Genomic DNA, 19,879 nt, shown 5'->3' with positions numbered 1-19,879 from the left:
GTTTCCCTACAGAAAACAAAAGAAAAGAGAAATCCAGCGTAGCTCAGACCTACTTCCTGTTCCGGTCTACAACGTTTAGCCTTCTGGGTAATGCAGCATATAAACATATAGCAACAGATCAAGGTCATCACTTCCTGGTTTAAAAGTATCGATACATTTATTTAACTTATTTTATCTCGGTAAGGCAATTAATAACAGATTCTAATTTGCAAAACTCGGCGTTTACATGTTAGAGATGTTGAAGTGTGATGACAATCTTTCATTATCTTTCATTTTCCAACAAAAGTTAGCGCTGTAGATCGCTGTCACCAGTTCACAAATGTTCTTAACATGTGTGGATAAATGTGTTGGAACATAAATGAAAGTTTAAGATGGACACACTTTTTAAAGGGGAACATTATCACAATTTCAGAAGGGTTAAAACCATTAAAAATCAGTTCCCAGTGGCTTATTTTATTTTTCGAAGTTTCTTTCAAAATTTTACCCATCACGCAATATCCCTAAAAAAAGCTTCAAAGTGCCTGATTTTAACCATCGTTATAAACACCCGTCCATTTTCCTGTGACGTCACACAGTGATGCCAATACAAACAAACAGCAAGGTATAGCGACATTAGCTTGGATTCAGACTCGGATTTCAGCGGCTTAACACTGTCTGATAAGATAATTACTAACAACTATGAACTAGGTTTACAGCATATGAAATACATTCGGCAACAACATGCACTTTGAGAGTGCAGACAGCCCATTTCAGGCACGCTAAGAACATATATTTTTCCACGATTTCAGCACTCAGGTTAACCATACCTAAATAGACACAAAATACTGCATTACACAAGACTACCCGAATGTACTCGAATGATTCAAAAAAATAATTGTTTTTGAGCTAAATTATTGGTAAACACAGTTTATGTATAATAATTTACGTAAAACCGTGAGTAATGAATAAAGTTTTCATCAATTAATATATTCTGTAGACATACCCTCATCCGCTCTCTTTTCCTGAAAGCTGATCTGTCCAGTTTTGGAGTTGATGTCAGCAGGCCAGGGAAGCTAGGGTCGATATTCTTCTCTTGATCATCTTCGGTGACATCCAGGGGGTTTAGCTCGCTCGTCTACGGGAACAAACTGCCGCCATTGCTTGCCGTGCTACCGAGGTCTTTTGTCCCTGAATAGCTCACACACTCCGGCAGATTCAATGGGGGTCTGGCGGCAGATTTCTTTGACTTTATCTTTGGAAATGCATCTGCTTTGAGTGTCGCAGGATATCCACACATTCTTGCCATCTCTGTCGTAGCATAGCTTTCGTCGGTAAAGTGTGCGGAACAAACGACTGACCATTTCGTCGGCTTTTCCACACCCTCGTATTTTGAACAAATTTCGTCCAATTTCTTGCCACTTTCGCATCTTTGGGCCACTGGTGCAACTTGAATCCGTCCCTGTTCGTGTTGTTACACCCTCCAACAACACACCAAGGAAAGTGAGAAAATGGCGGATTGCTTCCCGATGTGACGTCACAACGTGATGTCATCGCTCCGAGAGCGAATAATAGAAAGGCGTTTAATTCGCCAAAATTCACCCATTTAGAGTTCGGAAATCGGTTAAAAAAATATATGGTCTTTTTCCTGCAACATCAAGGTATATATTGACGCTTACATAGGTCTGGTGTTAATGTTCCCCTTTAAGCGTAAAACATACACGGAGAATGTCTACAAGTTGTGGACGACAGAGCAGACGGCGGACGATAAAGCTTTTGGTGGTGTTTTTTTCTATAGTTATAACTCATTATCATTAATTATAATTAATCAAAACTGTACAATTAATTGAAAATGAGCTCTGATTATGTGCTTTTACTGCCATCTCGTGTTTATATTTATGTCTGTGCAGTATAATACAAGTAAAACATCAATATAGTATTTGTTTTTCAATGTTTGTTGAAATCCTGTGCTTTTTGAGGTTAGGTTACAACATTTTAAACATTGATGACGAATTGATAAAAGTGCGAGTTGATTCAATGGTCATTAAAAAGAAATACGCCTCAAATAGCGCAACTTTTGTAGCAGCTCGCAGCTAAAAATACTGTCAAAAAACCCCATTAAAAAGTGGCGTAAAAGAGGAAAAGGTGAAATGTAACAAGGAAAATGTTCAATGTTTACTCTTAGCTGTTTTTTTCCTTTAAAACGGTCATTTCTCAAAAAATAATAATGAATTAAAATCTATTTTACGAATTATTGACCTATTCAAGGCTCCAATTAATTCACATTAAATATTCCACTTTGAAATATTTTTGGGGAAAATATTGCATATGTTGTGTGTTTGTCATATAACAAAGGCTTGTTTAACAAAAAAGGCATAAAACAAATAAAAAAACAAAACATAAAAAAATGTATGATCGACGGATCGACCTGAAGTTGATCTGGATCAGGGGTGTCAAACTCATTTTAGCTCAGGGGCTGCATGGAGGAAAATCTGTGCACACGCGGGCCGGTATATTAAAATCATGGCATTAAAACTAAAGAATAAACACAACTTCAAAAATGTTTTCTTTGTCTTACTTTGGCCAAAAATAAAAGAAACACATTCTGAAAATATTACAATAAAAATATAGAAAAAAATACAGGCGACGGTAAAGTTTAGATCCATGAAGGAAAGAAGAAAGTGAATGAATGTTTATAACTAAATACATTTATATATGTATAAAAATGTGTTTTCTTTTGCATAATTTTTTTTAATGAATTAAGTAACGTTTATGACAACCTTTTTCCTAAACACAACATAGAATGTGAGATACAACAGGATAATTTATCATTTGTTTTCAAAACGCTTACAAAAAAGTGGGACCCCAAAAATGTATCGTGGGACCCCATTTTTATGACTTGATGGGGTTCCTGGGACCCCATATTGAAAATTCCTAGTGCCAACACTGATGGAGTATTGGTGCGTGCAAAACAGCAGCAGGCAGCTGTGGCCTGCGGGCCGTTTCTAACAGTAATCCAATATCATCCCGGGGGCCATAGATCATTCATTCCGTCACTTTTATGATGGATCCCTAAGAATTTTAGTGGGATTACCTTTTTTTTTTTTTTTTTTTTATTGTGAAAGGCGTTATGAATAATTGACTTTTTTAAGGCTCCTATTACTTCACCTCAAATATTCCACTTTTAACAATTTTTTTGGGGGAAAATATTGCATATTTTGTGTTTTTGGCGTAAAAAACAGGGTTTTCTTTACACAAAAAGGACACCAAAAATATTTATATATTTTTTAAGTTTATATCAACAGATAGACCCTGAAATTGATCTAGAGATTTAAGTGTTGATTTATGAAAAAATGAAAATAATACACAACTTATTTTTGAAACTTTTATGACTGACACCCTTTTGGGTCCCCGGGACCAAACTTGAGGGAAGCCTTGAAGGTTAAAAAAAAAAACTATATATTGTATTGGTTTTGAAAATGAAAAATATAAAAATTTGCTTTAATTTTTCAGTGTTAAACGTTGGGACACCCCTGCTGTAAGGCAATAATAATAAAACAGTATAGGGCCTATACTGTTTTAATATCCCAATTATCATGTACAATATTACAGTTACATATACTGTAATATTGGACATGGTAATTGGGATTTGTTATATATTGTATAATATATATTATATACTGTGTATATATAATATGTAAATATTACATATATGTTATATTTTATATTGCTACTATGGTACTTTTTAAGTCTACTTTATACCTTTTGTTTTCGCCCTCTTTTTGTGCCCTTGTGTGCATTATCTTTTCCATCCTTATCCTTTCCATCCTTTGTAACTGAGCTACTGTGTGGAACAATTTCCCTTGTGGATCATTCAGTGGCCTAGTGGTTAGAGTGTCCGCCCTGAGATCGGTAGGTTGTGAGTTCAAACCCCGGCCGAGTCATACCAAAGACTATAAAAATTGGACCCATTACCTCCCTGCTTTGCACTCAGCATCAAGGGTTGGAATTGGGGGTTAAATCACCAAAAATGATTCCCGGGCGTGGCCACCGCTGCTGCTTACTGCTCCCCTCACCTCCCAAGGGGTGATCAAGGGTGATGGGTCAAATGCAGAGAATAATTTTGCCACACCTAGTGTGTGTGTGACAATTATTGGTACTTTAACTTTAAAGTTTGTCTAAGTCTAAGTGTTAGCCTATAGCAGTGGTCCCCAACCACCGGGCCGCGGCTCGGTACCGGTCCGTGGACCGATTAGTACCGGGCCGCACAAGAAATAAAAAAAATAAAATAAAAAATAATAATAATATATATTTTTATTTATTTATTTTTTTATTAAATCAACATAAAAAACTCAATATATACATTATATATCACTATAGATCAATACAGTCTGCAGGGATACACATGATTGTATTTCTTTATGACAAAAAAAATCACACCCCCCCACCTTGAAAGTCATTTTTTACCTTGAAAATCATTTTTTACCTTGAACATTTTTTTTACCTTTAAAATTGTTTTTTTTACCCTGAAAATTGTTTTTTACCTTGAAAAAATTATTTACCTTGAACATTTTTTTTACCTTGAAAACATTTTTTTACCCCGAAAGTCATTTTTTTACTTTGAAAATCATTTTTTAATTTGAAATTTTTTTTTACCTTGAAATTTTTTTTTTTACCCTGAAAATAATTTTTTACCTTGAAAAAATTATTTACCTTGAAAACATTTTTTTACTTTGAAAATCATTTTTTACCTTGAAAAAATTATTTACCTTGAAAACATTTTTTTACCTTGAAAACATTTTTTTTACCCCGAAAGTCATTTTTTTACTTTGAAAATAATTTTTTAATTTGAAAAAATGTTTTTACCTTGGAAAAATTTTTTTTACCCTGAAAATCATTTTTTACCTTGAAAATCATTTTTTACCTTGAAAAAATTGTTACCTTGAAAACATTTTTTTTACTCTGAAATACATTTTTTACCTTGAAAATCATTTTTTACCATGAAAAAATTATTTACCTTGAAAAAAATTTTTTTTACCCCGAAAGTCATTTTTTTACTTTGAAAATAATTTTTTAATTTGAAAAAAATTTTTTACCTTGGAAAAATTTTTTTTACCCTGAAAATCATTTTTTACGTTGAAAATCATTTTTTACCTTGAAAAAATTGTTACCTTGAAAACATTTATTTTACTCTGAAATACATTTTTTACCTTGAAAATCATTTTTTACCTTGAAAATCATCCCCCCCCCGGTCCACGGCTACAAAAAGGTTGGGAACCACTGGCCTATAGTATACTTTCACTTTGTGGAAACGTGTGTATGTTTTGGGTGCATCGCAACTAAAGCAAACACCGGCAAATCCTCTTTTTCTTGACCAGAAGCCAACATGTTAATTGTCTTATGTCACCGTGCAGGGAGGCCTGTCAGCGGCGCCTGCTCGCGCCGTCTCGGCCGTGAAGAACATGAACCTGCCCGAGATTCCGCGCAACATCAACATCGGAGACATCAACATCAAAGTGCCGAGCCTCTCCCCGTTTTGAGCGCCGCTCCCCCCCCACCGAGCCGCCCGGCGTGCGTTCGGGGATGGGTGAGGTCCTGCCCGCCAACCCAACCCATCTTCCTTCCTCCCTCATTGCCGCCGCCACGGACTTGAACTCTCCAGATCACGTGTGCGGCGAAAAAGCTGTGAGTCGTTGGAGTAGTGATTTTTCTTTTGTTTGGGTCCTAGTTGCACAGTAATGTGAATATGTACTCGTAAATCATCAACGTTAATATTTATGTATGTCTTATGAGTTGGCTGACGTCCACTGCGTCTCTGAGAGAAGCGGCGCCTGCATATTTTCCTCCCCAACCGGACGCTCATCATCATCACTATTATCGCCACCGGAGATTTCGAAACATTCCTATCCGGCGGGAGCGTTGGGACTTATCGCGGTAACACGATCCCTTTTGGCTCCTCCACCGTCTGTGATTGCTCTTCTTCTTCTTCTCCTCACAATCCATCGCTTCTTCTCGCTGTTAATCTCCCTGACATGTGCGCGGCTGCACCGTCACGTGATCGTCCTCTCGGCCGGGGAGGGCGGCATGGTTCTGCACCTATCGGAGGGCAGAGTCCCCACGACGGCTTTGTACAAAATGTGCCCTATTATTGTATTTAGCAGTAACGTGAGACGAGAAAATAAAAGCTGCCACAAAAGCACCTGCACTTTTTCTTGCCCAGGTCACCGGGCTTTGTCCGTCAGCATCATGTCACGCGCTCACTGTACCGCCGAGGAATTCCACCCCCTCCTAGATTTGTTGATACAAACGCATTCTTTCTGCCAACCCCGTTTCTCTTTGATTTTTTTATTTTTTTTCAAATATGGGGAGTCATTCCCCCTCCCTGCATTGATAGGAAAACCTGTGGTAGCTCTCAGCAACTCCGCCTTCGCAGACTGTTTCCCATCAGCCAGGCTCATTCCAGCCCCTGCAGGCTCACGGCCGACATCCACATGCGGGTATGTACCAACTTCCACGTCTAATATTCTTCACAATGACGCCTGTCTTCTGTGGGGTTTTTTGTGCGTCGGGAAGATAAAACGTCTTACTTTTTACGATGTTTTGGAATACTTTTTTGTTTCCTGCAGTAATCGACGGTCTTGTCCTCGGCAGAGTTTTCAAAAAGGCCTCATTACTGGAGACACGCTCTTCGTGTCGATACAAGAGCTCTACTCACAACTCTGCTAAGGTAAAAACTCATTCATGGTCGTAGATGACAACAATGAATCCCACCGGACATCTTGTTGTTTAAGAGTGAGGTAGGATCTACTGTTGGACAGACATTTCTGTTGGGGTTATACATAATAAATAAAGTCTGCATAATACATGAAGGTAAAAGGTTTAAAATAGAGCTGTCAAAGGATTCATTTTTTTAATCAGATTAATCACATTTTGAATTTGGATTAAGCATGATTGCTTTGCTTAAATGAAAACCATATTTTTTTCTCTTACTTTTTATAAGAACCATTTTATAAGAATACATTTTTAGGCCATATTCTTGCATATTCTTTCTGTTCTAACCTATAACCTGTTTTGAAAAGTTTCATTATAATTAGTATACCAAATAATACATTGCGAGAATCGGTTTGAATTGAGAATTCTGAATCGAATTGTCACCCCAAGAATGGGAATTGAATCGAATCATTAGGTTCTGTTGGGGTAATACATTAGAAATTAAGTTTGCATAATTCATGACAGTAAAAGGTTCTAAAATAGGGCTGTCAAATGATTAGTTTTTTAAATCAGATTCATCAAATTTTGAATTTGGATTAATCATGGTTAATCACAAGTGATCATGCTTTCATAATTAAAATTTGCTTAAGAAAATCATATTAAATGTTTTTTTTTTTCTATAAGAGCCAATTTAAAAAAATATGATTTATCCTTTCAACCAGAAATTACTTTTCCAACATGTAACTTGTTTTGAGTAACTTTTATTATAGTTACTATACCAAATAGTAAATTACGAGAATCGGTTTAAATCAAGAAATGTGTTGAGCTGAGAATCGATTCTGCATCGAATTGTCACCCCAAGAATCGGAATTGGATCAAATTGTTAGGTTCTGTTGGGGTGATACATTATAAATGAAGTTTGCATAATACATGACAGTAAAAAGGTTAGGGCTGTTAAATTATTGTTTAAATTACATTTTGATATTTGAATTAATCATCATTAATCACAGGTGATTATTTGCCTTTATAACTAAAATTTGCTTAAGAAAATAATACAAATATTATTTTTTATCTATATTTTTTATAAGACCCAATTTTTAAAAATAAATGTTTGGCCAAATCCTTGCAACCAGAAGGAGCTTTTCTAACATATAACCTATTTTGAAAAGTTTCATTATAATTAGTACACCAAATAATACATTACGAGAATCAGTCTGAATCGTGTTGAATCGAGAATTGTGAATCGAATTGTCACCCCAAGAATAGGAATTGGATGGGATCATTAGGTTCTGTTGGGGTAATACATTTTAAATGAAGTTTGCATAATACATGACAGTAAAACGTTTAAATTAGAGCTGTCAAATCATTTTTTATTTTTTTTTATCAGTAAATTATATTTTGATATTTGAATGAATCATCATTAATCACAGGTGATTACTTGTCTTTATAATTAAAATTTGCTTAAGAAAATATAAAAAATATGACTTTTTATCTTTATTTTTTTATAAGAACCAATTCAAAAAAATATGTTTTTAGGCCAAATCCTTGCAACCGGAAGGAACATTTCTAACCTATAACCTGTTTTGAAAACGTTTTGGTATAATTGTTATACCAAATAATACATTGCGAGAATCGTGTTGAGTTGAGAATCGATTCTGAATCAAATTGTCACCCCAAGAATCAGAATCGAATCGATTCGTTAGGTTCTGTTGGGGTAATACATTAGAAATAAAGTATGCATAATACATGACAACAAAAGCTCTAAAATAGGGCTGTAAAATGATTCGTTTTTTAAAAATCAGATTAATCACATTTTGAAGTTGGAATAATCATGATTAATCACAGGTGATTACTTGCTTTACTTACTAAACTTTGCTTAAGAAAATGATTAAGACATATTTTTTCATAATTTTTTTTACAAAAACCATTTTATAAGAAATACAAAAAATGTAGGCCATATTCTTGCAACCAGAAGGAGCTTTTGAAAAGTTTCATTATTTTTTTTTAATCAGTCAATTACATTTTGATATTTGAATTAATCATCATTAATCACAAGTGATTACTTGCCTTTATAATTAAAATTTGAGTTTTTATGTGAGTTTTTATCTATATATTTTTTTTATAAGAACCAATTTTTTAAAAATATGTTTTTAGGCCAAATCCTTGCAACCAGAAGGAGCTTTTCTAACCTATAACCTGTTTTGAAAAGTTTCATCATAATTAGTATACCAAATATTACATTGCAAGAATCGTGTTGAATCGAGAATTGTGAATCGAATTGTCACCCCAAGAATGGGAATTGGATGGAATCATTAGGTTCTGTTGGGGTAATACATTTTATATGAAGTGCATAATACATGACAGTAAAAGGTCTGTCAAATTATTATTTTTTTTAAATCAGTCAATTACATTTTGATATTTGAACTAATCATCATTAATCACAGGTGATTACTTGCCTTTATAATTAAAATTTGCTTCAGAAAATAATTAAAATATGAGTTTTTATCTATATTTTTTTATAAGAACCAATTTTTTCAAATAGGTTTTTAGGCCATATTCTGGCAACCAGAAGGAGCTTTTCTAACCCGCAAGTTTCATTGTAATTGTTATACCAAATGATACATTGCGAGAATCGTGTTGAGTTGAGAATCGATTTTCAATCAAATTCTCACCCCATGAATCAGAATCGAATTGCATCGTTAGGTTTTGTTGGGGTAATACATTAGAAATAAAGTGTGAATAATACATGACAACAAAAGTACTAAAATAGGGCTGTCAAATTATTATTATTTTTTTAAAATCAGATTAATCACATATTGAATTTGGATTAATCATGATTAATCACAGGTGATTACTTGATTTACAACTTTGCTTAAGAAAATAATTAAAACATATTTGGTCCTTTTATTTTTTATAAAAACCATTTTATAAAAATACATATTAAGGCCATATCCTTGCAACCAGAAGGAGCTTTTCTAACCTATAACCTGTTTTGAAAAGTTTCATTATAATTAGTATACCAAATAATACATTGCGAGAATCGGTTTGAATTGAGAATTCTGAATCGAATTGTCACCCCAAAAATCGAATCGTTAGGTTCTGTTGGGATAACACATTAGAAAAAAAGTATGCATAATACATGACAACAAAAGTTCAAAATAGGGCTATCAAATGATTGTTTAAAAAAAAAATCAGATTAATGACATTTTCAATTTGGATTTATCATGGTTAATCACAGGTGATTATTTGCTTTCATAATTAAAATTTGCATAAGAAGATAATTAAAAATGTTTAATTTTTCCTTTTATAAGAACCAATTTTTAAAAAGACATTTTAGCCCATATCCTCTCAACCAGAAATAACTTTGCTAACCTGTAACCTGTTTTGAATAACTTTTATTATAGTTACTATACCAAATAATAAATTGTGATTACTCGCTTGAGCATAGTTAAAATTTGCTCAAGAAAAGAGCAGTGTTTGTACACAAATGCAATTTTACTGTCAGAATGTCTTCCAGGAACGTTTGTATAGTTCGGGGGTCGGCAACCCGCGGCTCTAGAGCCGCATGCGGCTCTTTAGCGCCGCCCTAGTGGCTCTCTGGAGCTTTTTCAAAAATGTATGAAAAATGGAAAAAGATGAGGGGAAAAAATATATATTTTTTGTGTTAATATGGTTTCTGTAGGAGGACAAACATGACACAAACCTCCCTAATTGTTATAAAGTACACTGTTTATATTAAACATGCTTCACTGATTCGAGTATTTGGCGAGCGACGTTTTGTCCTACTAATTTTGGCGGTCCTTGAACTCACCTTAGTTTGTTTAAAGGTATAACTTTCTCCGACTCTCTTTTCTTGGACGTGTTTTATGCCACTTCTTTTTCTGTCTCATTTTGTCCACCAAACTTTTAACGTTGTACGTGAATGCACAAAGGTGAGTTTTGTTGATGTTATTGACTTGTGTGGAGTGCTAATCAGACATATTTGGTCACTGCATGACTGCAAGCTAATCGATGCTAACATGCTATTTAGGCTAGCTATATGTACATATTGCATCATTATGCCTCAGTTGTAGGTATATTTGAGGCCACTTAGTTTCCTTTAAGTCCTCTTAATTCAATTTATATCTCATGACACACTATCTATATGTAATATGGCTTTTAATTTTTTGAGGCTCCAGACAGATTTGTTTTTGTATTTTTGGTCCAACATGGCTCTTTCAACATTTTGGGTTGCCGACCCCTGGTATAGTTCAATCAAACTTTATTTATATAGCACTTTTCATACACAGACAAGTGGCACCAAAAAAACCCCATAAAAGAAGACAAGAAACGCGCACACTGCACTACTGACAACAAAAATTTGAAGAAAAACACTATCTAAAAAACAGTATGAAACATGATCAAATGTATGTAAAAATAAAATATAAAAAATACACTAATAAATTCATTAAAACATAGTAATAAATACAATAGAAAATAACAGAATACAAATAAAAAACCTAAGAAAAGTTTAATATGATCAGTAAAAAGCCAGATTAAAAATGTGTTTTTAACATATTTTTTTTAGATATCAACTGTCTTGCAGTCCTGAGGCTTTCTGGCAGGCTGTTTCATAGGTGTGGGCCATAGAGGTTAGTTTTGAACGTTTTACTAGAATGCATATCATTTATTTGCACGAAACCTGGTTACAGTTTTATCAAAAGATGTATTTTGGAGTGAAATTTGCCAGCGAGCACACCAGTCAGGGATTTTTGTACTGACATATGCATTAATGGTCTGCTTTCTGAACATCAATCAGGTTTTAGAAAGAGACATAGCACCATAACTGCTATCAGTTGTAAATGACATTATTGAAGCATTGCATTGCAGGTCTATTTATTGACCTGTCAAAAGCATTTTGGTAGACAGACTGCACAAGATTGGCCTATCTCAGCTTTCTAATTACCCTATTTTTTGGACTATAAGTCGCAGTTTTTTTTCATAGTTTGGCCGGGGGTGCGACTTATACTCAGGAGCGACTTATGTGTGAAATTATTAACACATTACCGTAAAATATCAAATACTATTATTTAGCTCATTCACGTAAGAGACTAGACGTATAAGATTTCATGGGATTTAGTGATTAGGAGTGACAGATTGTTTGGTAAACGTATAGCATGTTCTATATGTTATAGTTATTTGAATGACTCTTACCATAATATGTTACGTTAACATACCAGGCACGTTCTCAGTTGGTTATTTATGCGTCATATAACGTACACTTATTCAGCCTGTTGTTCACTATTCTTTATTTATTTTAAATTGCCTTTCCAATGTCTATTCTTGGTGTTGGGTTTTATCAAATAAATTTCCCCCAAAAATGCGACTTATACTCCAGTGCGACTTATATATATTTTTTCCCTTCTTTATTATGCATTTTCGGCCGGTGCGATTTATACTCCGGAGCGACTTATACTCCGAAAAATACGGTACCTGTCTGATAGAACCCAAAGTTTGCTGTGTCCCCCTCGTCTTTTTCCCCCTGTTTTAAAGGGGTTCCATATTAGGTCCGATGTTATTTTCCATCTATTTGAATATTCTCTGTGATATGTGTCGGATGTAGCGCTCCATTTTTATGCAGATGACGCGGTCATATATTGTTCATCCCCCACATCCCCCCCGACCTTTGAGCTCCTGCAGTCTGCTTTTGATGTTGTTCAGTCCCAGTTGACTCAGCTGAAACTTGTACTAAATGCAGAGATATCTAAGGCATACTTGCCAACCCTCCCGGATTTTCCGGGAGACTCCCGAAATTCAGCGCCTCTCCCGAAAACCTCCCGGGACAAATTTTCTCCCGAAAATCTCCTGAAATTCAGGCGGACTCAGGTCCATGCGGACCTGAGTCCGCTAACCCACAACATAAATAGCGTACCTGCCCAATCACGTTATAACTGTAGAATGATGGAGGGCGAGTTCTTGGTTTCTTATGTGAGTTTATTGTTAGGCAGTTTCATTAACGTCCTCCCAGCGCGGCAACAACACACAACAACAGCAGTCACGTTTTTTTCTACCGTAAATGATAAATAAATAAATAAATGGGTTGTACTTGTATAGCGCTTTTCTACCTTCAAGGTACTCAAAGCGCTTTGACACTTTATAGTTTATTCTGGGACTGGACAATGTAGTTAGATGTTGGGAAACGGTCAGCGAATAATATATTTTAGGGGTTATGTGTTTGTTTGTCTCGTGTGCTGTGGTGTGAATGGTGTGTTTGTGGGTTTAGTAGAGGGGATATTGGTTTCCTTGGAAATAGCAAGTGATGCTGCAGTTTTTAGTTACAAGATTTTCATGTCTATGAAATGTATGGTATTAAGAGAATCAATCAAATATATTATGAATTTACTCAGGTCATATGGTTTATAGGAATGATAATGAAGTTGGAATAATTAGTTATAATTACAATGGTCTTGCAGACAACAGAAAAAGAAAACTTATATTTATGTGGCTGAATGAAAAAGAACAAGATATTTTTTGTCTTCAAGAAACTCATTCAACAAAATTAGATGAAGAAAAATGGAGAAAAGAATGGGATGGTCCGATTTTCTTTTCACATAGTCACAGAAATTCAAAAGGTGTTATGATTTTGATTAAAAAAGCTTTTAATTTTCAATTTAACTCTATGGAAAAAGACCCACAAGGACTCTGGTTAATATTAAATATGATTATTCAAGGTCAAAAGATGTGTGTTTTGAATCTGTATGGGCCAAATGTTGATGAACCTTCCTTTTTTGAAGAAATAAGTGACATGTTGCAAGAACAACAAGGGGAAATTATTGCTGTGGGGGACTTCAATGTTGCTTTGGATACGGTTCTGGACCGAAAAGGGAATTTTTCAATGAATTATCATCCTCAATCTTTACAAAAAATTCAAAATGTTATGGATGCATTTGATTTAATTGATATCTGGAGATTCAAAAATCCTAGGTTAGTACGGTATACATGGAGAAGACAAAACCAGGCAAGTCGTATTGACTATTTTTTGATATCATTTTCATTGCTAAATAAAGTGACTGCAATATCAATCGATGATAAATTACGTTCTGATCATAATTGTATAGGATTAAATATTGCAATTGAAGAAAATACACGTGGGCCCGGATATTGGAAGTTTAATCAAATGCTTTTACAGGATGAAGAATTTATTGAAAAAACAAAGCAATTTATTACTGACTTTTTTAAAAATAATGTAGGATCATCAAATCCCCAAATAGTCTGGGAAGCCTTCAAATGTTGTTTTAGGGGATATGCCATTTCGTATTCTTCATGGAAAAAAAAACTACTTAAAATGGCAGAACAGGAATTAAAGAAAGAAATTGAGGATTTACAAAAAAACATTGATAGTAATGATAATCCAACTAGTGAGCAACTGAATTCCTTTACAGCCAAACAAAAGGAGTTAGCAGATTTAGTTGAACAACAATTATTGAAAAGTTATGACTGCAACAGAGCAATCTGGATGAAAAAAGGTGAGAAGTGTTCAAAATTATTTTTAAATATCCAAATAAAAAATCGTTCTAAAAAGAACATTTCCAAGCTTATTAAAACAAATGGAAAGGTATTGGACACACACACTACATTGTTGAAAGAAATGGAAAATTACTTTAAAAATATTTTTTCTAATCCGGTAATTCCTCCAGAAATTACACATTTTTTTCCAGAAAATTATGAAAGAAAATTGAATTCAGAAGAAAGCCATTCATGTGAAGGCCTCATTAGAGAGGAAGAACTTGTGTAAACTGTTAAATCCTTTCATCCAGGGAAAACCCCAGGATTAGATGGAATACCTATTGAGGTTTATCAAGTTTTTTATGAAGAGCTTAAGAAACCATTGCTTTCTAGTTTTAATTACTCGTATAAAACAGGTTTTTTGTCTAATACTCAAACAGAAGGTCTTATTTCTTTACTATTGAAACAGGAAATAAATGGTCAGTACAAAGACCCAGTTTATCTAAAAAATTGGAGGCCAATAACACTTCAGTGTTACGATGCTAAGATACTGGCAAAATGTTTGGCTACACGACTTAAGTCTGTTTTGTCAAATATTATTCACCAAGATCAATCAGGTTTCCTACATGGAAGAAACATAGGAAACAATATTAGACAGTTATTAGAAATGATAGAAAATTATAATATGGAAAATAAAAGAGGATTAATTTTTGTAGCTGACCTGGAGAAGGCATTTGACAAAATTAGCGTAGATTTTATTTGTAAAAGCTTAGTTTTTTTCAATTTTGGCAACTCCTTATTACACTGGATCAAGACGCTATATAATAAAACTAACTGTAGAATTATTAACAATGGATACATCTCTGGGACAATACCGCTATTAAGAGGTCTAAAACAAGGGTGCCCCTTGTCTCCATACTTATTTATTATTGCTATGGAAATATTGGCGATTAAAGTTAGATTAAATGAAAATATTGACGGGCTCATTAATAATAATATTGAAAGTAAAATAACAATGTATGCAGACGATACAAGCTTCTTTATCAGCCCCAATCCCCATTGTTTGCGGAACCTTCTTGATCTTTTGGATATATTTTCACAGCAATCTGGCCTTCAGCTTAATTATGATAAATGTAAAATGTTAAGGATCGGAAAACTAAAGGGAACATCCTTTCGAATGGAATGCAAAGTGCCTGTTTTGTGGACAGATGGTCCAGTTAATATACTTGGTGTTGTTGTCCCAGAGAATCTGGAAGACCTAGGTTCAATAAATTATGATAATCGACTAAGAAAGCTGGACAAAATTATGCAATTATGGAAAGGGAAATCCTTAACCTTGTATGGTAAAATATCTATTGTCAACTCGTTAATTTTTCCTCAATTTATTTATTTGTTTTTGTCATTACCAGCTCCATCACAAAACTTTTTTAAGATTTGTGAGCGGAGGGTCTTCGATTTTGTCTGGGACGGCAAACCAGAAAAGATTAAAAGAAAGGTTTTGTACAATGAGTATGAATATGGGGGCCTGAAACTTCTCAACCTTGAAGCTATGTGTCTGTCTTTAAAAGCATCAATTGTTCCAAAGATGTATTTCAACACTGAGTGGTACACAAGTGTCCTGTTGGACAAAAAACATGTATTTTATCAAAATAAATTGTATCCTTTTTTACAAGTGATCCCCTCCCATTTTTCTTATGTAGAGAGTCTGCTGGGAAACATGGCGGGGTTCATAAAGGAAACAATCCACTCATGGTGGTGTTTTCAATTTTATGTGCCAGAAAAAAGAGACGATATTTTGCAGCAGATAATATGGATGAACTCTAATATTGTAATAGATGGAAAGCCTTTCTTTTGGAAAAATATGTTTGAAAGAGGAATCATTTTTGTCAATGATATTATAAATGAGAATGGTAAGATTATGAAGTATGAAGAATTTATAACTATGTATGGTGATGCTTGCTCAAGCTTTTCATTTAATCAACTAACTGGAGTCATTGGGAAAAGATGGAAACAAATAATTAATTATGGAACTACTAAATTATTAGTTTGTAAACCTCTAATAAGAAATTCGAGTTGGCAAAAAGGAACTAAAATAAATAGAAAAATATATAAGTTTTATTTAATAAAGAAATCTTTGAAGGCTGCCCCATACAACACATTTGGAAAATGGGAGGACTTTTTTGACTGCCCGTTGCCGTGGGATGCCATATTCAAACTAATCTATAAAACTACTATTGATGTGCAAAATCGTTATTTTCAAATCAAAATTATTTATAACTTCTTACCCACGAGGAAAATGTTAAAATTATGGAATATGACAGAGTCAGATGACTGCCGATTTTGTTGTCAGGAGTCTGAATCCACCCTGCATTTGTTTTGGTATTGTCATATTGTGTCTTCTTTTTGGGTGGAAGTTGAAAAAATGTGTTTAAGGATTGGTTTGTTTATGAAGCTTGATGTGGTTTCTGTTATTTTGGGAGAGTTCATTGACAATCATGATTTAATCAATTTAATTATAGTACTCGGTAAAAGGTTTATTTTTAAGGCCAAAAACAGATATTCACTTAGTATTACTTTCTTTAAAACATTTATTCAGTATTTTTTAACTTTAGAAAGTTACATGGTTGAAAACAATAATGATGCCAAAAAACATAAAAAAAGATGGGAAGTCCTCAAAGGCTTATGTTGAAAGTGTAATTATTTATAGATTATATGCTATCTGTTGTTGTATTCCCTAACTTTTAGTGACCTGAACATAAGCTGGACTGTAAATACTTTTTTTGTTTTTGTTTTTAAAATGTAATTTTGTTTATAGATTATATGCAATCTGTTGTGTTCCAAAATTTTCTGTTTTTTTTTTGTTTGTTTGTTTGTTTGTTTGTTTTCTCAGTGTACATGAATGAAGGTGTGTGTTGCTGGACCCGACTTGGACATTATCTGGACTGGACCTGGTTTTAAAAAAAAAACAACAACCTTTAAACAAAGCTAATTTCATTTACAGCCAGGTCTGGTGAAGATAAGGTCCTTTCTTTCTTTTTTTATTTATTTATTTTATTTTTATTTTTTTATAGATAGGATAAATAAATATTTTCTTGGATAAAGAGGAAAGTAAACAATATAAAAATAATTACATAAGGGAGAAAAGGGAAAGAAAAAATAGTAATTAAATGAAAATGTTAGTGGACCAGCAGCACGAACAATCAAGTGTGCTTCAGGGACTGTGTTGTGTCCCTTGCAGAAGTGTTGTCCATGTTGTGGAAACCAGAATATTGTTGGCAGAAAGAAACAACCCCTTTTGTGTGAGTGGGTGTGTGTGAGTGTGAATAGGGGAGGGAGGGTTTTTTTTTCTGGGTTGATGCACTAGTTGAAAGTGTATCGTGTGTTTTTTTCTATGTTGATTTAATAAAAAAATAAATAAAAAAAAAGCGCTTTGACACTACTTCCACATTAACCCATTCACACACACATTCACACACTGATGGAGGGAGCTGCCATGCAAGGCGCTAACCAGCACCCATCAGGAGCAAGGGTGAAGTGTCTTGCTCAGGACACAACGGACATGACGAGGTTGGTACTAGGTGGGGATTGAACCAGGGACCCTCAGGTCGCGCACGGCCACTCTTCCACTGCGCCACGCCGTCCCAGTTCGTCTGCCGTAAACAGCAATGTTGTGACACTCTTAAACAGGACAATACTGCCATCTAGTGCATTTGATGAAAGCACTTTTGTGCCTGCCACACAGCAATGCATCATCAGAGAGGGTGTTCAGCATGGTTAGAAAAATAGTGACAGAGAATAGAACAAGGATGGACAATTCAACCCTTAACTCAACAATGAGTAGATGAGTGTTATGTGTGTGTATATGTGTAAATAAATGAACACTGAATTTCAAGTATTTATTTTATATATATATATATATATATATATATATATATATAAGAAATACTTGACTTTCAGTGAATTCTAGCTATAAATATATATTTATTTTCTTATATATATATATATATATATATATATATATATAAATAAAAGAAAATAAATATATATTTATTTTCTTATATATATATATATATATATATATATATATATATATATATATATATATATATATATATATATATATATATATATAAAAGAAAATAAATATATATTTATAGCTAGAATTCACTGAAAGTCAAGTATTTCTTATATATATATATATCCATCCATCCATCCATCTTCTTCCGCTTATCCGAGGTCCGGTCGCGGGGGCAGCAGCTTAAGCAGGGAAGCCCAGACTTCCCTCTCCCCAGCCACTTCGTCCAGCTCTTCCTGTGGGACCCCGAGGTGTTCCCAGGCCAGCCGGGAGACATAGTCTTCCCAACGTGTCCTGGGTCTTCCCCGCGGCCTCCTACCGGTGGGACGTGCCCTAAACACCTCCCTAGGGAGGCGTTCGGGTGGCATCCTGACCAGATGCCCGAACCACCTCATCTGGCTCCTCTCGATGTGGAGGAGCAGCGGCTTTACTTTGAGCTCCTCCCGGATGGCAGAGCTTCTCACCCTATCTCTAAGGGAGAGCCCCGCCACCCGGCGGAGGAAACTCATTTCGGCCGCTTGTACCCGTGATCTTGTCCTTTCGGTCATAACCCAAAGCTCATGACCATAGGTGAGGATAGGAACGTAGATCGACCGGTAAATTGAGAGCTTTGCCTTCCGGCTCAGCTCCTTCTTCACCACAACGGATCGATACAGCGTCCGCATTACTGAAGACGCCGCACCGATCCGCCTGTCGATCTCACGATCCACTCTTCCCCCACTCGTGAACAAGACTCCGAGGTACTTGAACTCCTCCACTTGGGGCAAGATCTCCTCCCCAACCCGGAGATGGCACTCCACCCTTTTCCGGGCGAGAACCATGGACTCGGACTTGGAGGTGCTGATTCTCATCCCAGTCGCTTCACACTCAGCTGCGAACCGATCCAGTGAGAGCTGAAGATCCTGGCCAGATGAAGCCATCAGGACCACATCATCTGCAAAGAGCAGAGACCTAATCCTGCAGCCACCAAACCAGATCCCCTCAACGCCTTGACTGCGCCTAGAAATTCTGTCCATAAAAGTTATGAACAGAATCGGTGACAAAGGGCAGCCTTGGCGGAGTCCAACCCTCACTGGAAACGTGTCCGACTTACTACCGGCAATGCGGACCAAGCTCTGGCACTGATCATACAGGGAGCGGACTGCCACAATCAGACAGTCCGATACCTCGTACTCTCTGAGCACTCCCCACAGGACTTCCTGAGGGACACGGTCGAATGCCTTCTCCAAGTCCACAAAACACATGTAGACTGGTTGGGCAAACTCCCATGCACCCTCAAGGACCCTGCCGAGAGTATAGAGCTGGTCCACAGTTCCACGACCAGGACAAAAACCACACTGTTCCTCCTGAATCCGAGGTTCAACTATCCGGCGTAGCCTCCTCTCCAGTACACCTGAATAGACCTTACCGGGAAGGCTGAGGAGTGTGATCCCACGATAGTTAGAACACACCCTCCGGTTCCCCTTCTTAAAGAGAGGAACCACCACCCCGGTCTGCCAATCCAGAGGTACCGCCCCCGATGTCCACGCGATGCTGCAGAGTCTTGTCAACCAAGACAGCCCCACAGCATCCAGAGCCTTAAGGAACTCCGGGCGGATCTCATCCACCCCCGGGGCCTTGCCACCGAGGAGC

At 35.7% G+C, this 19,879-nt stretch overlaps 2 protein-coding genes across 5 annotated transcripts in view; both read left to right on the top strand.

Moving 5' to 3' along the window:
• The window catches only part of ap3s2 (adaptor related protein complex 3 subunit sigma 2), a 28,593-nt gene extending 22,421 nt beyond the window's left edge, over positions 1–6,172 (top strand). Inside the window, exon 6 of the mRNA XM_061963494.2 lies at positions 5,391–6,172. Coding sequence (XP_061819478.1) covers positions 5,391–5,516 — 126 coding nt within the window. The 3' untranslated portion in view covers positions 5,517–6,172. The remainder of the gene's footprint in view (positions 1–5,390) is intronic.
• A 217-nt stretch (positions 6,173–6,389) lies between these two features.
• Positions 6,390–19,879, top strand: part of LOC133608519 (aminopeptidase N-like) — a 71,649-nt gene continuing 58,159 nt past the window's right edge. Inside the window, exons 1-2 of one of the 4 annotated variants that reach the window (XM_061963798.2) lie at positions 6,390–6,473; positions 6,603–6,703. The gene's annotated coding sequence lies outside the window, so the exon portion shown is untranslated. Of the gene's footprint in view, positions 6,474–6,584; positions 6,704–11,255; positions 11,319–19,879 lie in introns of those variants that run through there. The other 3 variants (XM_061963799.2, XM_061963800.2, XM_072913347.1) reach the window with 3 other exon arrangements.

The sequence above is a fragment of the Nerophis lumbriciformis genome, linkage group LG06 (assembly GCF_033978685.3).
Source record: "Nerophis lumbriciformis linkage group LG06, RoL_Nlum_v2.1, whole genome shotgun sequence".
NCBI classification, from domain to species: Eukaryota; Metazoa; Chordata; class Actinopteri; order Syngnathiformes; family Syngnathidae; genus Nerophis; species Nerophis lumbriciformis.
Note: the sequence above shows the minus strand (reverse complement) of the source record. Positions and strands in the feature narration are given on the sequence as shown.